Here is a 25,122-nt window from a genome sequence, read left to right as displayed (position 1 = left end):
AGGGGCCCTCTGCCTCTGTGCTAGGAGGGAAAGAGCCACAGCCAAGTTAACCCTGGGATCCTCCACCCACTACTTACTCTGAGGCCACGAAGGCATGCTCCTTGATGGTGTGCAGGACGTCTGAGAACTTGATCTTGGTGGTGAGGGTGTGTCCGTGATAAATGACTGGCATCCCATCTGGGCCATCCCAGCAGTCCACTGGGAGCAACATTGCCACGGTCACGTGGGCAGGCCCCACTTCCCTCCCCCAGCCTCCGGCCCCCACGTACACTCAATGCAGCGACAGCCCATCCGCAGGCAACGAGCATAGGCTTCCAGGGAGGACTCACTGGAGAACTGGTCCCCAGTCAGGTACCTGGGTAAGGAGAGGCAGAGGTGGTCAGGGGGGCCCGTCTGGTCTCCTGAGAAGGGGCCGGGTGGGGGTGAGGGAGCCACACTCACGTGTTGTGCGAGGAGGAGATCCAGTAGTGGGAGAGAGGGTTGTTCATGGTGTCTGGACAGACCGCATCCAGCTGGGTGTTCCACACACTGTTCTCTTTGGAGAACAGGAAAGTGACAAACTGTCCGGGAACAAATGTAGAAGAAGAGAAATAGAAAAGAGGGTGCTGAGTCTCAACTGGGGTAGGCAAGGCGGACAGGAGGTAGGGTGCTGGTTACCCTCCGCCAGAAGGGGCAAAGGTGGGGCTCACCTCATCCAGGAAGAAGTATGGTTCTTCAATCTCACGCAAGGGGTCTCGGAGGAAGCTGAGCATGAACTCCTGTACCTGGAGCTGGTCTACAGCCCACAGCTCCTGACGGGTGGGAGGGTGGGGAATGGGAGAAGCCTCCAGGTAGGGATAAGCCCACCCCTCCATTCAGCCTGACACCCTACCCAGCCCCAGGATAGCCATACCCCCTGGTAGTCGAGGAGGAACTGCTGGAATTCAGGAAGGGACACTCGGCAAAGCTCTGGCCGCTCTCCAGCCCTGTAGGGAGAGAAGGTAAGTGCCTGGCAGCCAGCTGGCTAGCTTGGTTGACAGACAGCAAGGGGCCCTTGGAAGGGACAGCCCAACTCCCAGCCAGAATTGCTACCCAGAATGGTCCAGCATGGGTCACCATTTCCACTGCCTCTGGGAATCACCCAGGGGAAACATGAAGGGGGCCCAGGGGACAACCCCACCTCCCAGCTCCAAAACAAACCTCAGAGCACTGGCTTCCAAGAAGGGGAGGTCCATCTGCAGGAAATAGAACCTGGTCAGGCTGAGAGCCCCTGGAAGGCCACGTGGGAAGAGGGCCCTGAGGAAGATAGGCCGGGGCAGCAGGAGGGGTAGGCCTCAAGAGGACACACGCTGGAGAGAGGGTACCCAGAAGCCCCCAAGCAGGGCAGCAGGACTGAGGCGGGTGGGGCTGGGGTAGGTGGAGGAACAGGGCAAGGGCCAGGGGAGGGCAGGTGGCCATGCACCGTCTTCTGGGCGCTGTACATGAGGCTGCGGTACAGCTGAGCAAACTGCCCATAGGTGATGTCCCCACTGCGCTGCTCCAGGTCCTGCACAGGACAGAGCAGGATACTCCCAGTCAGACCCTCCCCCCACTCCCCTAACTCCACCCCCATCCCCAGGGGTTCTTGGCCTCCCCTCCCCACCCCGAGACAGCCTCAGGGTGACACCCTTACCGTCAGCCGCTCTCGGAGAAAGCGCATGTTGGGGACGCGGTAGTTGACCTGGGACAGCATGTTCTTCAGGTCCTTGGCTGATATCCTGAGAAGAAATGGCCATCCAGTGGCCTCACCCAGCTTGCCATTAACTCTAACCTGTGAGCTGACCCCACCTGGGGATGGACAGGTAAGCAACACTATTTGGGGAACCTGGAGTCCTGAGAGTGGAACTGCATCAGCCCTGAGGGCAGTCCCTTCCTTTCTCTGGGCCTCAGTTTCCTCAGCTGAGAAAAGAAAAGCCCATGATTCTGGCAAGAATGAAGTGAGCAGGCTCTGTGACGGGGTCAGGCATGGGAGGAGGGAAAACTCCAGGGCTCCCCTCCCACCAGTACCGCTCCAGACTGCGTCTCAACTCTCCAAGGTGGCGGTTGGCCCATTCAGGACAGAGGCCTGGGCTCACCCCAATTCCCTGTAGGGGCAGCTCAGCAGTGGGTCCCCCACCTACTCCCCACTGGGATGCCCCGAGTTTGGTCCTCAGGACCCACTGCCCCTCTGGCCCTGGCCTGTCAGCACCTGGCACCACAGTGCAAGGGACAGAGGCAGCGGAATGGGTGTGCACGGCCAAATATGCCTGCTGGTGACTGGTCCTCTCCTGGGGCCAGAGTGCTGGCTGTAGGAAAGGAGCTCAGAGAACAAGCATCCCTGCCCTGCAGGGGTGCCCTGCCCAGGATACGGGGCTGGTCACTGCTAGGCCTGGTAACAGGCTGGATGAGACAGGAGGTGGTGGTGTCAAGGAAGTGAGAGCCCTTCCTCCTCCGGCGCCAGTATCTGGCAAGAACCACCCAATTCCCAGAGGGGATCGGCTCTGCACAGAGGAGTCCCGGGTTGCTGTCTTCCCTCACCCTTTCGTCCAGAAGGTAGGAGTTATCAGGTCTTCATTTTCTCTGTATCACCAACCTTTCCCCCGCAGACTACTTCCCATCAGCAGACGAGCGGCCTGCAAGGTCTCACCCCTGCCGCCCTGTCCCTGTTTCCCTCATGGCAAACTCCTCGAAGAGTCCTCCTTGCTCCCTTTACCCCTCAAGTCCCTCCCACTGTGCTGACACAGCTCTTCCCTCCACGTTGTTAAATCCCAGGGTCAACTGTTTGCACCACTCCCTTCTCCCCATTCCCCGGTTTTCCGCTCACCTCACTAGTTGCTGCTTGCCGCCAATCCCTGATAGAGGAGCAGCCTGGGATCGGTCCCGAGACCTCTCCCTTTTCTGTACTACACTTGATCCCTAGTGCTCTCCTCTAGCCTGGTGGCCTTCAATGCCATCTGTACACCAAGTTAGCCCCTCCAGCCCCAATGTCTCCCCTAAACTCATTCTACTCACCTGCCTACTCAACACCTCTACCTGGACAGCAAACAGAAATTTAGCACCCCAAACTGAACCCCTGAGCCTCCTTCCTGTCTGCCCAACCCAACCAAAAGCAACTCCACCTTGCAGTTGCTTGAGCCAAAGAGCACACACTGTTATCCTTCACTGCTGCCACACTCAAGATCAATCTGTCAGGAAATCCTTTTTGATTTTACCTTCAAAATATGATATAGCCCAAACCCAGCTACTTGCTACCATTACCACCTTAATCCCAGCCTTCTCGTCTTTCCCCTGGAGTGTCAAGGCAGCTCCAGGACTGAGCTCTCCACACGGTGGCCCTGAGCAACTCCAGTCAGTCGTGTGCCTCCTCCTGTCGGAACCCTCCCAGGTCTTCCCGTCTCTCTCAGGACGCTGGAAGGGCCATGACTGTGTGCAGCACCCACACCATCTGGCCTTTGCTCCCCCTCTGGCTGTCACACCAGGCTTCAGAGCAGTGAGCTTCGTGGCACCCCTTATACACTGCAGGCCACCTTGACCCTCACCTTCAGGATGCTGAGAGCCATTTCCACACACCCAGCTTCTCTGCCCACAGCAGCAAGGCACAGGACATTACAGTTTTTGGCCTCTCTCGCCAGCTTTTGCCAAGGCTGAGGGCTCTCTGCAGAAAGCTAACTCTGCCAGGACTTCTTGCCTACCCTGACCCTAACTGAGGCAGGCCCCAGGGCCCTCTGGCTGTCCAGGCGGCTGCTCAGAGGCTTGGCTACTGTTCTTACTACCCCTGTCCACCCTGCCGGGGGAGAGCCACAGCTGGGCACTCACCGGTCCTCACGATTCCGGTCCACTGAGTAGAACTGCTTCCGGAGCCACCTGGAGAGAGCAGACTGAGGTGAAGACCACTTCCCCAGCTAGGGCCAGGCCCAGGAGACCAGCAGGCAGTGTCTGGGCACACCAAGGCCTGCTGTCCTTGCCCCTGGTGCTGGTTGACCAGCCTCGAGCCTATGGGGGGGTTCTCACCGCTCAATCTGCAGGGGTGTGGCTGCCTGCAACGTGTCCTCCATTAGCCAAGATAAGCCCTTGATCCACATGTTCACCTCATCCTCAGACGTGGCTGTGAGCAAGGGGTGAACAGCTGAGCTGAAGGCATGCACCTTTCATTGGGCCAGGGGCCCGCAGATGTTCCCTTCAAGTACCCCGACCTCCTCTAGCCCCTGGACTCCCACCTTGCAGGCTCAAGGTCTTCAAGCGGAATTCCATTCCATAGAGGATGACAAAGCAGTGTGACTGGTCTGGTCGGAAAGCAGGGTCCTCCTGATAGCGATCAAAGTCCCGTGAGGTCTTCCCTGGGCGGATCTCCTTAATTTCACGAATATCAACTAGGAAGGTAGAGCAAAGGGAGGTCAGGGGGGTTTCTAAGAGTCGGTAGGGAAAGGAGGGTTGCCTGGATTCCTCACCCATTCCCGGGCTCTCTCTCAGGGAGGGAGCACAGAGACACATCCCACTCCAGGGATGGAGCCAAGACCACTCTGTCATAGTAGATGACAAAAGAGCTGGGCTAAGTCTAATGATAGACCTTTGCTAAGGGCTGCGAGGTCAGAGAGGGCAGGGGGCTCTGAGTGGTATCCCTTCCCCATCTGTGGTTCCCTTGCTGAGGATATGGGCTGGACACTCTGATGTGGAAAAGAGCTAGACTCCAGGAGAAATGGGGATCCAAGGATCGCTTTCAGGTATGAAGTCCACAGAAAGCAAGTTATAAAGTCCTAGGGGCAGGTGGGGCTGGGTAGGTCAGGATGGGCCTCAGGATCCCTGAGGGGAGGTAAGCTCGGGCCCAGAGAGCTTGTGTGTCCCTGAAATACCCTGCCCACTAAAGACATCCCCACACAAGTCTCAGCAGGAGGCCTCATCCTCCAGCTGCCCAAGTGCAGCAGTCATCTGGGCCTAGCCCACTGTTGGCTTGGGATCATTTCCTCATCTTAGCCATGGCCCCCCACAGTCAAAGACACACAGAGGCCTGAATGGCAGATGAGCTGCCACAGCCACTAACTTGAGAGATGCCGAGTGACTCACAGTCTTGCTTTTATCACCTACAAAGCAAAGGACTTGCCTGGGTTCTCTAGAAGCTCATGTGTGGGAAACACACGCAGGAGCTCTGGGGTGAGACTGCCTGGTCTAGAATCTTATCTCCACCTCATGTGAGCTGTGTCATCTCGGCAGAGTGACAGCCCCTCTGATCCCCCTGCTTCACTTATAAAGACAGGTAACAACAGCACCAGGAAGAGCTGGTAAGATCCAAAGTTGTAACAGCTATAGCACCCGGCATCGCACGCGGCACACGAAAAGAACTCATTCAGTGCTTAGTCCTCTGTCCCTGGCCCAAGTGTGCTCAGACACACAGCCCCTCACGGGTTCTGAGCGCTCTCTCCAGCAGAGCGAAGGGCTGTCCTGGCCAGAGGACAGACATGCTAGCCTTGGGGAAAGAAGCCTGGCTTAGCCAATAGAGATGGTTTTCTTTGAGCACTATCCTAGCTCTGAAGCATCCTAAATGCTCTACACCCAGACTGGCCTGGAAAACTTGGAACCCGGGCCAGCCCCCATCCTAGGAGGCCCCCAAGCCCAAACTGCACACCACCTTAGCCAGGATGACTGAGGGGGCCCAACTCCCCCTGGCAAGCTTGCTCCCTGCCCTGGCCCATCTAGCGACAGCCACAGTAGCCCTCATCTCTCCCACCTGGAACAGTGGGCACTGCTTCTGGCCCTAACCCCAGGTCCCCTGAAACAGTACTACGGATTCTACCTGGGCTTGACGGCTGTCCCCTCAGCAAATCCCTCCGGCCGGTCCCCCAGTTAAGAGTCCTGACCTTCCTTATGGCTGCCCGCCTTTGCAGGTCTCGCCAATTGGCCATCCTTACTAAGTCTTCCGAATCTTCCTAAAACATTGTTCTGGCCCCTTGGACCCTATCCAATCTCCTCCCAAGGCTGCCCACTGCCAGCCTAATGAGAACATGCTTTTCCTACAGCCTGCGAACTCTTTGTGATGGGGTTCAGTGCTTTGCCTCTCCAGCTTCCGTCCTCCCATCTCTCTGCTCCCTCCAAACTAAGCCTGACCAGCCAGTGCTTCCTGTCCCCATCTCATCCTAATCCCTAGCTGGGAACATCCACCTCCCAGGCTCCAATCTCTCCCACCAAAGGCCCGACTGAGAAGCTCCTTCCTGTAGTGATCACACTCCTGACGCCTCACACTATGCTGTGTATATGTTCCTCATCTCCCGGCCCCGAAGGGCCTCTCCAGTGCTTGCTGAGTGACTGAATGAACAAATGAAAACCGGTGGGAGAAGGGGCAACAAAATAGGGTGGAATAAAAAGTAAGAGCAGAGACAGAGGTGAGGAGAACTGGGTAATAAAGACCCAGCTGAGAACAGAGTTTCCAAGGACGGAAGGAAGAGCTTCCATCAGGGGAAATGCCCAGATCAGAAACTGCAGAGCCACCACAAACTCTGCCCTTTGAAGCAGAAACTAGTGTGCTCTTCCGGTGCAGAGCTCTGTCACCCGCCTCCCACACCTTTTTGCAAAGGTGAGCATGTACACATGCGCGGGCAAGTGCACACCCACACAGCACAACACTGTCAACAGCTCTAGGTGAGCTTCCAGCCTGCTCTGTGCACGTGGGCACATGTCCACTGAGACCAGCCTGAAGGCAGAACAGGCGCCTGTCCAAGACAGGGACCGGGTAAGGCTTAGAGAAGTTCAAGGCCAGCCATCCTAGTTCCTACTGCCACAACTGGCCCTGATGCCCTCCCAAAGCATCAAGCCAAGGGTAGGCCAAGAAGGCCCTGGAAGTGGGGTGAGATGCTACCTCCCAATCTGTGCCCCCATCCTCCTGCCTTCCAGAACAAATATAGTGTAGTTGGTTCCCTTTCCTGAGAGAACCAAGATTGGTCTCCTGGAAACTGTCATCACAAAGAGGAGACTCTCTGAACAGGCAGAACCTCTGCCCTGATCGAGGGCATGGGGAGGCTGAGCCAGCTCCACATGGTCTAGGTCAGACCTGCCCTGGTCAAGAAGGGAAGGAAGAGAGACCTACGCAGAATCTAGGAGCAGGGGGAGAAGAGGACTACTTAGAATAGGAATGCCCCTACCCACAACTGGAGACCCATGACAGGACAGCGTTCAGGGGACACTGGCACAAAGGAAAATGAAGGGTTCTGAGAGGCCCTCACCAAGCGGAAGATAGTGAGGGGGTGAGGAGGACTCTCTGAGCACAAGGAAGGACCCCACAACTAGGGAGCGTGACCAGGCAGTGGGATAGGTAGCACAATGACAAAGGCCCGGCCCAGCCCTTCAGGAGCTTTGGCAGGCTCATTCCTCCAAGGACCAGGCTCCAGGCCCATGGTGAAGGCTGCCTCAGCTTCGGGGATGGCCTGAGTATTGCTGTTGCAGACATAACTGTGGTAGACTCTGACAAGATAAGTGACTTGGGGCAGTGAGGAGATCCAGACTCTTACATTTAGTCACCCACAAATTTACATGAAGAAATGGAGACTCAACCCTTCTTGAGCAGCTCTGGGGTAGTAAGAGATTGGTGCCGTGGACCGCATCACGTGCAGGCTCCGAGTCTGAGATCGTTCTCACAGGCCAGGCTGCCAGGTGCAGTCCTGGGGACCTTGCTCTGCTCCCCGCCATTGGTGGAGATCTGCTTCCTCCTCTCCTCCAGGAAGCCTTCCCTGACTTTCTAAGGGCTGCCAGACCTAGTGAGGAATTAAATTATCTTCATTAAATGCTCTTAAGTTCTGGCTGTGAAGCACAGGGAGTCCTCCACGCTTTCAACCTCAGTTTCCTCATTACTCTTACCTCACAGGGCTGCTGTGAGGACCCTGCTGGGAACTGGTGGTCCCAGTGAAATCTGGAGAGAAGCCACCTGCCTGTGCGCCCAGTGTCAGTGACAGAGGACCTACAAAAGCTGGCAGCCGGGGAGAAAAAAGCGGCCACTTGCTAGGGTTCCACTGGAGGCAAACCCTAACCTAGGAGAGCTAAAGTTGGGCCATGAGGGTAAGAATCCAAGCAGCTGTTTCCCCAGCTCAAAAAGGGGTCTCCCAGGGATGGGGCCATATTTAGGGAGCAGTGGGATTCTCAGGGACTCATGTTCAGATCAGTGTAGACACACATGCTCTGTAGTCAGAGGCTACATCTTCAGCCTGCAGCACTCAGCCTATCCCAGCTGGAGGCCCCATCTGCATCCCCACCTCACACACAGAAGGGTGCAGGAAAGCGGACCAAGATACCCAAGATCCCAAAGGCCAAGTCACAAATCCTAGCCCCAAGCATACAGCTAAGTCCTCAGCAAGTGTGCTATCCGCTCTAGTTTATCACAGACAACCTGAAGTGTTAAGAGGTGGCAGAGACACTCCTACACAAAGACGCCCACGTTGGAGGCTCAGCCTTGGCCTATCTTATCACCACCCCATACCTCAGATTAATTTGTTTTGGGGTTTTGGGCAGAAGGAAATGTGCTTGCTGCCTGACACCTGGGGCCAGCTCAGGCATCAAGACTGAATTTGTAAAATCAAAGCTTCTATCCCCAGGCTGAGGAGACAGGAAAGGGCAATGTTCCTGTCCCATCTCTTCCTTCTCTTCTCCCCACCCTTCTCAGCATGGACAGACTCTTGGCCTGAGACCACAGAAACTGGAGAGAGGCAGTTACCCAGAACAGAGCATCTGGGTCATGCAGGCCTAGACAGCAGCTGCCTTTTTGACGTGCCAGGAATGGTGGCTGCTTTCCCTTTAAGAACCTGTTTCCTCATCTGAGCTACAGAACTTTGGACGCTGTGAAGCCACACAGTTCTCAGGGCCAGATGAGAACCTGTCTCTGCAGGAGAGGAGGCCCCACCCTGGGACAGCACCCAATCTACTAGGTGGGGAGAGGAGGGGTGCTGTCAAGTAGACAAGCTGAATGGCAGGCTTCCATCCTGGAACCTGGGCAAGAGGACAATGGCCGCGGAGGACCCGTCTGTGTGCCTGGCCCCTCTGTAGGTCAGGGCTGCTTCCTTCTCAGACTCCTGCTCCCCAGCCCCTTCTACGTATCAGGCTGAGCCACCGGCCTGCCACCAGCGTGCCACCAGCTTTCCTGCCTGGCAACTGCAGGGATGTGCATTAGGGCAGAGTTCCAGGACAGGATTCCTGGGAAAGAGAAAGTAATAGCAAGGGTAGGGCACGATGGAGCACAGCCAGTGACAGCCAGCCAATCCCAGAGGGCACAAACAGGTAGACCCTGGGTGGGGCAGAGGGACCCCAAACCATCAAAGCCAAGATCCCAAATTCACCCCAAGCTTCTTAGTTGGAACCCATGTGGTTTTATCCCATGCCTTCAACAAAGCCACTTCCAGCTGGGCGTGGTAGCTCACACATGTAATCCTAGCACTTGGGAGGCCGAGGTGGGTGGATTGCCTGAGCTCACAGGTTCGAGACCAGCCTGAGCAAGAGACCCCCATCTCTAAAAAATAGCTGAGTGTTGTGGCGGGCACCTGCAGTCCCAGCTACTTGGGAGGCTGAGGCCAGAGAATCGCTTAAGCCAAGAGTTGGAGGTTGCTGGGAGCTGTGACACCATGGCACTCTACCCAGGGTGACAAACTGAAACTCTGTCTCAAAGAAAAAAAAAAAAAGCCACTTCCAAACAGCCTACAGAGAGAGGTCCCCCAAATTTACCGGCCTGTTAACCAGCCATCAAGGCATGAGAAGTACTGTGAGCAGAACGCTGGCAAGGAGGGCAGCAGCCACAGCCCCATCTCTGAGCTCCATGTCTTTCATCTGCAAAACGGAATCCCCATTCCCAGCACCTCCTTCATTGGGCTGCGCAGATGCCAAGGAGGTAAGAGATACAAAAGCCATCTTACCAGAAAGGGACAAAAGGACACACTGAAAATTAAATCCCCAAACGAAGAAACTACAGCCAAGACCACAACAACAAACAGCAAATGGAAACGGCACCCGCTCCAAATTTCTAGACATGAACTATGCCTTCACAGAAACACCTGTTAAGAGAAGATTTTCCTTTATAAAGTTTAAAGCTCATTGACATAAACAGCAACAAAATATATCTATTTAAAAATACATGTAGGCCAGGTGCAGTGGCTCACACCTGTAATCCCAACACTCTGGGAGGCCAAGGTGGGAGGATCGCTCGAGGTTAGCAATTTAAGAACTGCTTCCGCAAGAATGCGTCCCCATCTCTACTAAAAACAGAAAAAATTAGCTGGGCTTGGTGACACGTGCCTGTAGTCCCAGCTACTCAGGAGGCTGAGGAGGGAGGATTGCTTGAGGCCCTGAGTTTGAGGTTGTAGTGAGCTGTATTAATGCCACTGCATTCCAGCCTAAAGCATAGAGCCAAACTCTGTCTCACCAAAAAAAAAAAAAAAAAAAAGTAGTAAACAAAATCGTCACTTAAAAAAATTACAATTCATGATAAATAATGAAAGGTCTCTTTAAAATCTTGATGAGTTTGAAACAGATGAGTGAATAGTACCTGGATGGGTCCCTTCCCCTCTGGGGATTTTCACTTCTCCCACCTGTTAGCTGGGGACCTCAGAGCCTTCTAGGCCTGTGTGTCTCACTTTGCAGAGGGTCCTGGAGGAAGGGGGGGGCAAAGCTCAACTCTCCTCAAAAGGGTCCAAATCCAATCAGTGCAACACAGACCCCAGCCCAGATCTCCCTGCACACCTTCCTTCTCGACCTGTGCGCACGCCACTCCCACCTTCTCACTCAAGCTAGCACCAGGCCAGTCCAGGGGTGCACCGGGTGCCCCTCCTCTCCTGTGTGGCCCCACTTCACAGCTGCTGGTGCTTTCAGTGTCAAGGCCACCGGCCTGTGAGCTTCCCCAAGAAGAACCCACATTTGACTCTTCTCTCCATTCCTCTCCATTCCTCACCAGTCCTACACAAACGCAGGTCCTGAGCAGTCCTTGAAATGTTTAGAGTGCTTAAGAACAGCAGTGATCACGCGAGAGTTAGACTCCTGAGCTATCATCTGACACAGGAAGCAAAGGACACGGATGCTTGAAGATGGTGTCATGTCAGAGATGGCTTCCTGGAAGAGGTGGTGCAGTGGGACCACAGAAGCCAAGGAGCTACAACAAATACATAAGTGCAGTGGTCAGTGGGGTGACTACAGGAGCAGAAAAAAGATGAGGCACAACTGGGGGGCCCTGAGGGCCAGTGCAGTCTAGTAACACTGGGAGGTCATAGTGGGAACCACACGATGCTTACAGAGCTTTAAGCAAAGCAGAGCGGTAGGAGAGGCAGGGCTCCCTGAACACCCATACCCTGCTGGGTCCTAGGTCAAGACCATCAGGAGATCCAGGGGGGTGAGGCCAGGGTCAGGAGAAGTGTGGGGATCTTCCCTGAAAAGATTTCTCATCAATTACCCTCTCAACACACGGGAGGACCCCGCCCAGTCTCCTGCCTCCCTCATCACCTTGCAAAGGAAGACACAGCTAGGGCCTGGGAGTTGTCTTTTCCCCCAGAGGATGCTGAGAGATGGACAATGGAGCTTTGAGAGGAAGTAATTGCCATGTGGCCTGCTTCTGGCCCCATACCTTGGTCACCACCCTCTAGAAGGGGCCAGGGGTACAGGGACTCTGCACCAGTCAGGAGCAGTCAACCATGACAGGGCTCTTGCAGCTCTCAAGGAGAAGCATGGAGGTGGCTGGAGAGGAGACAAAGACAGATCCTGAACACGGGGTGACTAGCACTTCCAAAGTTGGCTGGGAGAATTCCCCCTTCCCCCCCATTCTCCCCTCTATCCTGAGGCTGCAACATTCCCCCTTCTGCCTCCCAACAGAATCCAATGCGGAGGTTTCCTGAGAACACGCCCACTCCCACCTGAAGACAGTGAAAGTAGAGGGGTGGGTGGTCACACACTTTCAGAGTCACAGGACACATGGCAAAGGGAGACCGCGCTAGGCAGCAGCTGCCTTCAGACCAGACCAGCAGGGGGACACAGGACCATGTCCCTTCCCAGGACACACAGAGGGAACCTCTAGCCAAACCTCCGAGTTCAGGTTACTCACAGGGCAGAGCTCAGGGTCTGCTTCCCCAAACATCCGACCTGAGCAGCAGCGGGGCCTGACTTGGCATCTGGCCCCTCTCCATCTTAGTAAACAGGAAGCAGCCATTCAGACAGCTGGATTGAGGTCTGTGGGATCCCCCCGTGGGGCACCCTGCACTGCTGTGAGCTAACTGCTGGGGTCACAGATAGACAGGATCCATCCCAATTCACAATTACCTGGAGTCGGGATTTCAAGCAAATCTGCTCTTTGGAGCAGTGAGGAAATGCGGAGTCCAAAGGGTCCTGTCAGGGTCACGTGGTGATTCGCAGCAGAAGCAGGGCCCTCAGCAGCGGCCCTAGAGCGAGCCTTCCCACAATGTAGGCAGGCAGCCCCCTTCCCTAGGACGCTGTACTAATCCTGCCTATTTCAAGGGTGAATAGCATGCCCAGGGCCCACAGGAGGGAAGGGAAGGAGGCCCCTCCTCAGAGAATGCAGCCGGGAGAGTGCGTGGCAGGCAGGTCTTAGGTTTACTCACTCACTCTACCGTCTCTAACCAAACATTTAGAAGAGGTCTACCTACTCCATGTCAGGCCTTGGATCGGATCCTAAGGAAATAGAAGAATAAGGCAGTTGAATTCCTGCCCCTGAGAAAAACCCTGCATGATGGAGGAAACAGATGGGGGGGCAGAACCATGAGGTCATGTAAAGCCTGGAACAACAGAGTGGACCAACAGGGAGGTGTCTGTGAGGTGGAGAATGCACCGAGAAAGCGGTGCAGAGCCTTACAGAAGGACATCATGGGCAGAGAGGGTCACAGAAGCCAAGGCATTGATGCAGGAGAGTCTAGTGTGTTCCGGAAACAGAGTTTCATTAATGAAAAGGCTGGGAATGTGGGCCTATACCAGCCTCGACTACACAGCAAGGGAAAGCCGCAGCAGGGAAAGATGGCTTTCTCCAATGTTTTAGCCTAAGCCCAGCTGACTCCCTAGGCAGTCTATGGGTCAGCTATGGGTCAGGAGTTCTGTCTGGTCCAACCTCTACCTCCCTTGCAGGCTGATCGAACATGGCCTGTGTCCAGATGGCCTGTGTCTGCCAGGCTCCTAGATGCTGGCTCCAGAAGGGAGGTTGGACACCCATCAAGGCCATGTCCCAAGGATGTCCATGATCTCAAAAGGTCTCCTTACAATGCCCCTGAATAGTATATTCAGTACAATGTGCCCCCCCCCCCAAGTATATTCAGGCCATTTGGAGAACCAGAGTACCAACATAAGTCACCTCCTGCCCCACGGGCAGCAGTCAACATGGTCCACCACACCCTCTCTCTTGCTCCAAGCTTTGCCCTTGATTTCTCCTGCACAATCTCACCTGGTTCTTCTACCTCTTGGTGAGCTTCAAGCCTATCCCTATTAAACACTGGTCTTGGTCAAGGCTCAGGTTAAGGTCCTTCTCTCTTCTGACGCTCTGTCTTCTCCCTCATCCATGGCCAGCCATGCCTGCAGCTCCAATTACCTCCTATGTACAGATATTCACAAACACATAGCTAGCTTAGTCCTCTAAAGCTTCAGACACTTCAATCCAATTGCCTGTTTGCTATCCCCATTGCTCATCTCAAAGTACTGCAAAGGTACCAGGCGCGGTGGCTCACGCCTATAATCCCAGCACTCTGGGAGGCTGAGGCGGGTGGGTTGCCTGAGCTCAGGAGTTTGAGATCAGCCTGAATAAGAATGAGAGACCCTGTCTCTATTAAAAACAGAAAACCCCAACTACTCATGAGGCTGAGGCAAGAAGATCATTTAAGCCCAAGAATTTGAAGTAGTTGTGCGAGTCACTCTACCTAGGGCAACAGAGTGAGACTGTCTCTAAAGACAAAAAAACCCACTTCAATTCAAATATTGTGATCCGGTTGTTTATACCCTCACATTAACCTGAAGAAAAAAAAAAAAAAGGGTGGTGCCTATGGCTAAAAGGAGTAGGGGTGCCAGCCCCATATGCCAGAGGTAGTGGGTTCAAACCCAGTCTTGGCCAAAAACTGCAAAACAAAGCATAACAAACAAACAAACAAAAAAACCCAAAAAACCACTTCAAGGCAATCTCTCAAAACCAAACACTGCCTTCTCTCACCAACTCAGAACTCTGGCCCTACCCCTTGGGTCAGCTAAGAGCATCACCATTCAAACAGGTGTCCAAAGTACAAGCCTCAGAATCATCCTTATCATCCCCTTTTCTCTCACTGCCTGCTTCTCCAATCCCCCAAGTCCTGTTGCCTTTATTTATTATTCAAAATTAGCCACATCTCGGGCGGCGCCTGTGGCTCAGTCAGTAAGGCGCTGGCCCCATATACCGAGGGTGACGGGTTCAAACCCGGCCCTGGCCAAACTGCAACCAAAAAATAGCCGGGCGTTGTGGCGGGTGCCTGTAGTCCCAGCTACTCGGGAGGCTGAGGCAAGAGAATCGCTTAAGCCCAGGAGTTGGAGGTTGCTGTGAGCTGTGTGAGGCCACGGCACTCTACCGAGGGCCATGAAGTGAGACTCTGTCTCTACAAAAAAAAAAAAATAAAGCATTAACTGGGGAAAGACTCCCTATTTAAAAAAAAAAAAAATTAGCCACATCTCCTGAGCACTGAGATGAAGGACACTATGCTGGGCGCTGGGAATACGAGCAGCTCAAGGAGCCAGAAAGTGGAAGGAAGAATCGGGTAAGTACATTATCCTGGAGAGATGATGTTAAACAAAGCCCACACACAAACACTAGAGCAGCTGAGGGGCCCAGAGGACAAGGTGTCACCTGTGCTGGGTGGGAAGAAAGGAGCAGCAACGGCAGCATCTGGCTCCCTGTCACTCATCCTGCATATTTACTCTGCAGAGACGTTGAAGAGACTGCGGCACAAAGACCACACAGCCTCATGTTTCACCCCTACAAACAACACTACCAAGTAGGTGCCTGGATCCCCATTTCCCCAAAGAAACTGAGCCCAGAAAGGTTAATTAACTTAGCCAAGGTGGTAGCTGGTGAGTTGTACAACCAACATTTCAAAGCCAAGGTTATCTCTGCCTGAGCACGGGCTTGGTACTGCCTCCGGATCCCTGTCACAAGCGGCCAAGCAGGGCCCAGGCACACAGGAGCAAGGGAGGCTGCAGGCTGCTCTGTTTGCTGCTGCTCCATGGCGTTCAGCACAGCTGCAACCATACTTGCATTTTCAGGCTGTCTAAGTCTTCCCCACTAGAGTGCAAGCTCCTTGAGGACATGGACCATGTCTGTCATCTTCAATGTCACATGCCTAGCAGGAACTTAGTAAGTTATTTGTGGAAAGAGAAAAATATAACGGAGTCGCTGCGGCCCAACCTGCTCCTGCTCAGTAGACAAATGAACTCCTACGCCCTACAGGCCAGGACATCTGCAAGCCTCTCTCTGCTGCCCTGTCTCTGTAGGGCCCTCCCACAAGGCCAAAGAATGGAATGGGTTAGAAGAAAGAAAAGTTCAGGGTCTCCCTCCCACAAACAATAGGGCCCAGGATGGGGGCGGGGTGGGGGTCGTGTCAGAGTGACGGGGCTGAAGCAGGGAGACAAGTGTGTGAGAGCAGAAGGGGTAGCAGAGGCTTCCCCTGTGAACTCCCTAAGCCCCACTCCCACCCCGGTGTCTCACCACTCCAGCCCTGGCTCTTCAGCTTCTGTGTCAACTGCTGCCTCTTGGGAGTAAATGTGGGGCAAGTGCTTAAGCTTTCAACACAGAGTAAACCTTGACTACAGGGTTGGGTATGTTCTAAACCAGCTGGCAGTAGTTTCATGGAAGACCATTTTCTCACAGGATGGGGGTGGGACATTAGTGTCTTTTAAGCAGCTTAGACACAACCTCCATCCCTCACATGCGCAGTTAACAGGAGTTTGTGCTCCTCTGAGAATCTAATGGCTGCTGATGTGACAGGAGGTGGAACTTGGGTGGTGATGCCAGGGACAAGAAGCCCTGGGCAGCAGCTGTAACACAGAAGAAGCTTCCCTGCTCTCCACTGCTCACTCCTGCCTGCAGCCTGGGTCTCAACAGGTGAGGAGACCAGTGCCGCTCCCTGGCCTGGGGCCTGGGTAGCACAGTTCTAATTAACAAAGGAAGTCCTCCTCGGATGCCCTGCTTTGGCAGGGGAAGCTAGGCTCTCCCATTCTAGAGCTGCTTGGCCCAACCTCCCCACAGCACTTGGCCACACTATCTTTGGGCCCTGCCAACCCCAGCCAAGCTGCTCTCCTGCCCTTCCCCTTGCCCTTTACTTCCTGGGAAGCAAGGCTCCAGGGAGCCATCTCGTCTCTGACCTCACCCCAAGGTGACAGGGAACTCACTCACTCACTGTCTGACCAGGATGCCCAGCTCAGATTCTTTGAGATCACCTCTCCTACTGACAGAGGTGGCTATCTTGGGATTTCCTCCTGATTTTAATTCCCTAGTTTTTACCTGCTTAGGACAGCTCCTTTCCCTACCCCTCTAGCACATATCCTTCCAGGCTGGGGACCAGGACATCCTCTTGGGAGCAGGCTGGCACCAGGCATCTATCCTCACTGGAGGGAATGCTCTGTGTTTCACTGATGGCCTCAAAAGGCCCTCCACAAAATCCCCTGCCAAGGGACCTACCTTTTCTAACCTTGTTGGTAGGTATGCTAAGAGCTCCCAAGAAAGGCCCACAGCTGAAGCACTATCAGGGGAACAGGGCGACCTTTCAGGTAACTCTGCAGAGCTCCAGAGATGGACCATCGCCCACCAGGCCCAGCCTCCCAGTTGTGGGAATTGAGCTGTATCCTTTAGCTGAGCTCCTGTCTCAGGTAGGCCAAGAAACCTGTGGGACCAATGGCTAACTGGGGCCCTCCTCCCCTCCTTCCTAGAGTTAGTAACCTGTAAACTAAAGCCTAAACTTTGTGGGTCTGAGGGTGAAGTCGCCAGACCCCGTGGTGTTAGAATTTCCCCAGCACACACCCACGCTCACACAGCCAGAACCCAGTGTGGTCAATACTGGCAAGGCCAAACCAAGGACACTGGGACCTGAGGACATGACCTCAATAATCACCTTCCTCTATTTAAACTCAGTCCTATCCCTAGGTGTCCAAGAAAACAGGAAGCCAAACCAATGAACTACCTCCCTGCACCAAGGAAGAATCAGATTGCAAACAGACAAGTGGTCAAATTCTCTACCTCCCTGCCCCTCACAGTGTACCCACTTGTTCACTGCCAGGGCCTGGAGCTTCAGCGAGACCACCCACTCTCCACCTCCGCCTTTGTACAGGTCCTCCACCCAATACTGGTGAGCCAGCTGGTGGGGGAAGGGACCCCACAGGGCAGGATAGGCTGCTACAGAGAGAAAGCCAATTCTGTCTGGGCCCTCGGGCTCAGCGTACATTTTAGGCACAATTGTCACCTGCTTTAATGTTTTCTGCATACTCCAGATCATAAGCTCCCTAGGATCAAGGACTGGGTCACCCTCTTTCTTGCTTCCTAACTCCGGCCTCCTCTGTGCCAGGCCTGGGCTCAGTAAAGAGATGCCAGTCTTCTGCAGGAGAAAGCCCCGCCCAGTTTACTCTGCATCCTGAGTCTTACTGAAGCCAGGGCCACTGGCCAACACCAGGAAGGGCCAGGGCCGGAAGGAAGCAGCAGAGCCTATACACAAAGCCTACATGTTGGCTATAAAAAGGAGCCCCTCCCTGCTTCCCCCAGGATGGGCTCAGTTCCTAGGAGGTGAAGAGTGGGGAGAGAGCTAGTCCTTGTGCTTGGGCACATAGCCACTGCAGCCTCTCAAAAGCTAGCCAAACACCACCTCAAAAGGAACTAGTCTTGCAAGGAAGGGTGGGAGAATATTAAAAGCTAAGCCAGGAACACAAACGGAGACTCTCCAAGGCCCATCTCTTGGGACCACAGCCTCTCTCAAAGCATCCAATTCCACTGTCCTTGACCACCTCTTCCCCCAACTCCAGAATATTAAGAACCAACTCCTTCTTACACTTTTAACTCTGGGGCCTGTGAGCACTCCCTAGAGGGTGCCCATACACCCCACTCTCTCTGGAGGCTCTAACTCTGGGGTTACGGATAGCAGGATGCTGTGGCCACACCAGACGGTAGGCTCAGAGGGCAGCTCACGTAGGGGCATGTGTGTTAGGGCTGAGGTGGGGAGATGGATAATTACTTAAGGGCCTCAAAGTCTGCACACAAAGACACCTAGTTCAAAGACAGCAGCCAAGGCAACCTCTTGACCCAGGTGGGCAGCAATCTACTCTACAACAGAAAGGCCGCATTTCCTGTACCTCACAAGTACAGGAAAGTCACAGAAATTAATTTCTTCGAATCTTCAGCCTAGTTTGCCCAGAGTGTTCAGGCTCGGTGCCAGAGGCCTAACCCAGGGAGAGTGGTGCAGTTTAAGGTGGATATGCACATGTAGCCTGTGGGAGAAAAGACCCTTTGCTGTCATCAGCCACTGACGCCTGGGGCTCGTATGTCGTCACAGCACATCTTCACTCATCCTGACTGCCAGCGGCCTTTTGCTCGCTTGCTTCACAGCACTCACCCAACCCTGTAATTACTTTGTCTGGCTGTCCATGTCCTTTCTGGCTGTAGCTACCCTAACCTATGTTCACTACTCAACTCCAAGGTGCTTGGCACAGTTAGCAAATACCAGAGTCCAAAGCCAGGGAAGCAGAAGTGGTACATGGCTTGGTCGGTGAGCCAATGAGGTGCGAGAAAGCTGGTTTGGGTGCATTTATTTATTTGTTTTTTAAAAGAGTATCTAGGGTGAGATGAAACACAAACCAGGCTAGAGAACTACTGCTAACCTGAAGTCAGAGGCTGGAGCAATCACGTCCAGCTTGGTGCACCCAACACGCAACAGTGAGGCCTACAACAAACGTGTGACACATGACGCATGAATAAATGCGTGCTCTCAAGTTTGAGAAGAGCTTTTCCAGGATTCCCTAACACAGAGCGTCTGGAACGTGAGCCTCAGGTGGATGGGCACCACGGTCTAGTAAGACAAGGCAAGAGGGTGAGTCAAGAGTATGTGGAAGGTCTGGGTATGCCAAGCACCTCACCAGGGCACTATGGCAAGGGTGAGAGCAGGAAAGTTCTAAAATGGAGGCAGTGAGTCCAGCCTGTGCAGACACAGAAGCCTAGGTGGTCAAACACACATGGCCAGAGGGCAGGTAAAATAGAGATCAGCTATCTGTGAGGGGAGGGTGGCGGGGGAGAGGAGGAAAAGAACAAACAAACTCTGGTTCTATGTAACTGTCCATTTTATTGTCATTTTCCCCACACTGTATCAGGAATCAGATATCCTAGGCTCTGCCATGACCTCGCTATGTGACCTCACCCTTAGGGCCATGGTTTCCTCCTCTGAAAGTCAGGGGTAATAATAATAATAATAATAATCTCTGCCCTCCCTGGATGATGGAGCTGTTGTGACACTCAAACAATATAATGGATGGAGAAGTTGCTCCACGAACTCTCAATCTGTATTTGAATACAAACATCATGCTTTTTGAGATACCCCAGTCTTCTGCGTAACGACTCAAGGAAGGAACTAAGAAAACAAGTAGGGAACAGCCCCCTAGCCCAGGATGTTAGAGCAGCCACCGGTGGCCAAACTCGGGGTGGTGGAAAGAACTAAAGCTCTGCAGTCAACTAAGGACAGAGTAAAGGAGACAATTACTAAGGAAGTGCCCACCAAGTGCCAAATGTTGTACTGAGCACTTTCACATAAAACCTTACTTTCATATATAATCCCATTTATTATTAATATAAAGTTGTGTGAGGAGAAATTATTTTTATAAAGTAAATTGCCCAAGGTCACAGGAAGAACCGAGACTTGAACCCAAATCTGACCTGTTCCAGCCACAAATCTCCAGTCGCTATAGCTTAATTACCAACAGGGTGGGACTGTCTAGCCCAAAGCCACCGCCTAAGGCTGCTCCTCACCCTCAGCTAGAGTCTTGCCATCTGCTCTCAGGCTGCTTCCCCCCAACTCTCTGGGAAAGAACCAGCACCATGTTCCTCTGGACAAAGCACTCTACAAGGAGCACCAGAACATTCCCCTCCTATCCCACATCCCTATCTCCTAGGATTCACCTCAAAGTCCACAGTAACTTCTAGTTCTACGAGGAGGAGAGATGGGGGAAGATCAGTCTTCTGATATCAGGCCCTAATCTCATGCCTTCGTGACCCCAGGCCTCAGTTTCTCCCTCCAGCTCTTCCATCTGTGGCCTCCTCAAGGCCACATCCCACAGGAAAGGACAGAGTGAGAAGCAGATCCTGTGAGATAACGGAGAGGCAGGCCCTGCCACACTTGAGCTTGTGGCTTTAGAGCACTTCCTTGAACACAGGTCTTCCCAGCAACATGCCCAGATAGCATTTCTCTGGCCTCAGCACTTAAAATGAGACATAATTTTTGCCCCACAGAAGGGGTTACCATCCAAAAGCAGCTGCTTCTGGCCAACTGCCCTGTCTCCTTGCAAAAGCCAGCAGCAGAAACAGCTAACAATAGAGGGATTGCTAGGAGCTGCTAGAGAGGATGGTGGGCCTCCCTGCCTCCGCATCAAAGGGCTTGGAGGTCAGGCACCCCTGAAACAGGTGCATTCCTCTCTCCCCCAGAAGGTCCTCCTGGGAACATAATCCTCACCTGCCTCCCCCCAGCGCTCCTACACATTGGGCACTTTACACTGTGCCACACTTCATGCTAAGTACATTACAAGGATTCACATCAAATTCTCATAACAAAATCACAAAATAAACGCTGTTACTGACAGGGCCCTTTTACAAACTGAGGTGCTCAAAGTCAGACAGCAAGTAAGCTGCGCCACAGTCTGAGATCAGAGCCCAAATGCCGAACTCTACAGTCTCAGCCTCAAGACTCAGGCTCTCTCCCCTCCTCCCCTAACCCCACCCTCCCTCAGGGAGTTCTCGTCTGGATTCTCGTCAGTTCTCCCTGCAAAATGCAATAGCTCACAGGCCTCCCTTCCCAACACCTACCCAACAAACCACTGCTGCCTGCAGGAGCTGCCTGTAGGACAGAGTGTAGCCCAATAAGCACAGCACACTGGGGCCCTTCCTAAGCAGCCCCACCAGTCCCAGCCTCCTCTCTACCACACCAAACCTGGTCCTGAGCCCTGCACAAAGTGATCCCCACTTCCTCCACCTCCACTGCAAGTATCTCAATCACTTGGCCTACCCAAAGGCCCTCTCCTGACACCTTCCTGGCTTTCCCCTCTACACTAACAAAGCATTTGGTACAGACTTTTATTATGCCAAGTAATATACAAGGTTATAATCGTAGGATTCCAAGTCTGCCTCTTCCAATGGTTCTTCAATAGCACAGACCATGTCTTACTCACCTTTTGAATCTTCAGTGCTTAGCACCAGACAAATAAGAGGTGTTCAAGGCTCTACACCCATAGCTCAGTGAGTAGGGTGCTGGCCACATACACTGAGGCTGGAGGGTTCGAGCCCAGCCTGGACCTGCTAAACAATAATGACAACTGCAACCAAAAAATAGCCGGGCATTATGGCGGGCACCTGAAGTCCCAGCTACTTGGGAGGCTGAGGAAAGAGAATTGCTTAAGCCCTAGAGCTGTGACGCCACGGTACTCTACCAAGGGTGACATAGTGAGACTCTGTCTCAAAGAGAAAAAAAAAAAGGTATTCAAATATTTGGTTTATTTTCTTTTGTTTTTTAGAGACAGGGTTTCCCTCTGTTGTCCAGGCTGTGCTCAAGCTATCTTGTTATCTCAACCCCCCCACCCCCCCCGCCCCAAGACTATGTGCTCATGTCCCCACACCTCAGCCAGCATTTTAATTTTTTGTAGAGACAGGGTCTATGTATGTTGCCCAGGCTGATTTCCAACTTCTGGTCTCAAGTAATCCTCCCACCTCAATCTCCCAAAGTGCTGGGATTATAGGCATGAGCCACCATGCCAGGTCTCAAATAGTATTTATCGAACAAATAAATACCCCTAGTTCCGAGAGGTTACCTAAAGCAAAGCTAGTGTGGCCAAGATCTCTAAACTCCAACTCAAGTCTGCGCATCTGTTCGGGCACTTGTGTGTGCGAGCGTGCGTGCGCACACGCACACGCACACACACACTTCTGGGAGAAGGCAGAGGTGCTGTGGCCCCAAGGTTGGGTGTGCTCAGCCCTTCCAGTCTTGTGTGGAAAAGGCCCTTTCCTAGGTTCATAGGAAACAGAGAACCCCAGCTGGACCTGACAGGGCTGGCCTGAAAACCCACACGTCGGGGCAAGCGTGGGGTGCTGAGGAAACACTAAGAGGTCTGACTTCCCTTGGAAAAAACTACAGTGAGACAGGAAACACACAGGCAGGGATGGCCGGCCCTGGATATCCGGACACGTGCTCTCGCCCCTCTCTCACTAAGAGCTAGCAGCTGGTACAAAGAAAACCCTTGATGACACCAGCCTGCCCCTCTGGCACTGCAGGCCCAGCCCTCAGGGCAGGCCTTTGGGTCTGGTCTGTTCCCCTCTTCACCAGTCTGATACAGCCACAAGCCAAGCCACAGGTCAAGCTCCAGTGAGCTGGTTCCAATACCACCTCTTCCCTGAGCCCATAAGCCTCTTAGTTTAGCTGTCTCCCCACCCTCTGACAAAGGGGCCACTCTGAATTGTAATTGTGGTTTTTTTTTCTCTGAAGGCAAGGACCGTTTCGTCCACCACCTCAGAGAGCCTGGCATCTAAAAGATGATCTGGTGAAGAATCAGCCAAAGATGAAGCTCCCAAAGCTCCCAAAGTGTCACGGCAGGTGCTCAGAAAGCACCTCCATGGAGTCTGCAGCCTTGGTCACTGTGCCCACAAACACCCTCAACTGGACAACCTCACTGAACATGGATCTGAACCCTTCCCCACAGAAGGCACCAGAAGAAAAGTGTACAGCTAGAGCCTACAGAGGCTGAGGCTGTCATGGGATACAAAAGCCAAAGGGGTCTCTGCTCTATAATACACACACAGGTCCTTGTGAGCCACACGGATCCACAGGGGACATAGAGTCTGAGCCCAGTGACAACACCACCCCAAGGCTTAGAAGCATCTTGGGGTTGTCAGTCAGCCACCTCCTAGAGAGCTGGACCCAGCTGAGGCACTGGCACACACTGGTACTACCACCCACGGCACGAATCACGCTTGATTTCCATTTTCTCATCTGTAAAATGGAATGGTACTTCCAACCACTCAGGGCCCTCATGAGGATCAGGCAAGAAAACAGAACGACAAAGTCTCTCTAGCATGCAGCTGGAGGTCCACACTTGCTTGGTATTTGCTTATGTCAGTAAAAGGCCAAACACAAACCTGGTTGCTGTCACACCACCAGGACCAGCACCAAAGCACTCCCCCACCCGTTTTGAGCCATACTGCCCTAGAAATTAGCAGGTGCCACCCCATCGTACAAGTGGTAAATCATAAGGGCAGTGAGTTAGAACAGAACGAGGCCTTACACACGGGTGCTATGCCCCTTCACTGAGCCATGCCGTCTCTACCTCAGGTCCACTGCCATCCTGAGGGTGGCACAGAGCCTCTTTGGCCAGGCATTACGCTCTCCCTGGTATCCTGGTAGGATCAGCAGGCAAAGGCCAGACACCTGAGGCACCTGGGCAAGAGGCCAGGAGGCAGGGGACCCAACTGGCAGCTCAAGCTTTCTCCAAGTCTGTAAGGATCAGAACACACCAATGAGGTGAGCCCATGAATGTGCGCAGGACTTCAGTGAGAGGCTCCATTTGCAAAGTCTGAACTCTACACAAGCATCTACTGGTTTTTCTGCTCAGGCTCCTTCACTCTGTGCTCCCCAAGTCAAGGCCCAGACCCTGCTACATCCTCTGCCCACCCTCCAGGCCCCAGCTATTTGATGAGATCACTGAATCTGTATACCTTTGGCTAACCCACTCTTGGGGTAGATCAGGTGCTTAGACACGGGCGGCGCCTATGGCTCAGTGAGTAGGGCGCCGGCCCCATATGCCAAGGGTGGCGGGTTCAGACCCAGCCCCGGCCAAACTGCAACAAAAAATAGCCGGGTGTTGTGGCGGGCACCTGTAGTCCCAGCTGCTCGGGAGGCTGAGGCAAGAGAATCACGTAAGCCCAAGAGTTAGAGGTTGCTGTGAGCTGTGTGACGCCACGGCACTCTACCTGAGGGCAGTACAGTGAAACTCCTATGTCTCTACAAAAAAAAAAAAAAAAGACTTGAGACACTAGATCATCCCCTCTTTACATCCCTCCTTTCTGTTTAGGCCCAACTTACAAATAAGAAAGTCACACCCAGGAGTCAAACCTGCCAAACTCCAAACACTTTCTCTATAGAAACACTGTTCTACATGATGGGTAAGTGGGTGGGTGGATACATGGGCTGGAGCAAAACAAAACCATTTCCTGCCTTTTTCCGAGTAGTGATCTAAGTGAACCATGAATTTGGCCCTTGTCCTCCTCCCCTCCTGCACCCTCACCCTCTCCTACGGCCACACTCCACCTCCGTCAACATTACCTGCCCAGGGCCTGGGAGGGCAATCATACTCTATTATTAACAGTTCACATTTATTAAACATTCACAAATGTATCAGGCATTGTTAGATGTTTTATATCAAATTATCTCACCTAATCCCCAGAGCAATTGTATGTGGTGGGCATATTAACACCCCATTTTACAGATGAGAAAGTCAAGGATCAAAGAAGGTACGTAACTGGCCAGGACACACACAACTAATACATGAGCATCAAATCCAGACTTGGCTTAAACCCTGTGCTATGTTTATTGCCTGCTGGTCATATGTGTGCTTTAAAATGCAGTCTGTTACCCTGGACATTTCTATCTGGGAACGTCTAGCCAGTGTCACAACGCATGGAGCATAGAGACCACCACAAAAGCAAGGGGACTGTGCCTGGGATGAACTGCTTGAGTTCCGTTCCCAGGTTATCTCAGCTCCTTGCAGTGTCTTCCCTCCTCCACTTCAGAATCTACAGTCTCTCAAATCACTAAAATGTTCTCCCAATGGCTGACAAGGGCCAATAGGGGATCTGAGGAAGGTGGCTCCATTTCTCCGTTTGGCAGCTGTGTGAGATCTGTGTCAGATATGGAGTTTGTAGCTGAGGAT

At 53.2% G+C, this 25,122-nt stretch overlaps 1 protein-coding gene across 2 annotated transcripts in view; it reads right to left on the bottom strand.

The window, feature by feature from the left end:
- Positions 1–25,122, bottom strand: part of PLCG1 (phospholipase C gamma 1) — a 37,846-nt gene that overhangs the window by 10,840 nt on the left and 1,884 nt on the right. For both annotated transcript variants that reach the window (XM_053573923.1, XM_053573922.1), the window contains exons 2-12: positions 4,215–4,367; positions 4,009–4,102; positions 3,814–3,861; positions 1,652–1,736; positions 1,442–1,525; positions 1,180–1,214; positions 893–965; positions 690–791; positions 442–560; positions 270–355; positions 78–198 (exon numbers count right to left, since the gene is read on the bottom strand). In XM_053573923.1, coding sequence (XP_053429898.1) covers positions 78–198; positions 270–355; positions 442–560; positions 690–791; positions 893–965; positions 1,180–1,214; positions 1,442–1,525; positions 1,652–1,736; positions 3,814–3,861; positions 4,009–4,102; positions 4,215–4,367 — 1,000 coding nt within the window. The remainder of the gene's footprint in view (positions 1–77; positions 199–269; positions 356–441; positions 561–689; positions 792–892; positions 966–1,179; positions 1,215–1,441; positions 1,526–1,651; positions 1,737–3,813; positions 3,862–4,008; positions 4,103–4,214; positions 4,368–25,122) is intronic.

Source organism: Nycticebus coucang, chromosome 21 (genome assembly GCF_027406575.1).
Source record: "Nycticebus coucang isolate mNycCou1 chromosome 21, mNycCou1.pri, whole genome shotgun sequence".
NCBI classification, from domain to species: Eukaryota; Metazoa; Chordata; class Mammalia; order Primates; family Lorisidae; genus Nycticebus; species Nycticebus coucang.
Note: the sequence above shows the minus strand (reverse complement) of the source record. Positions and strands in the feature narration are given on the sequence as shown.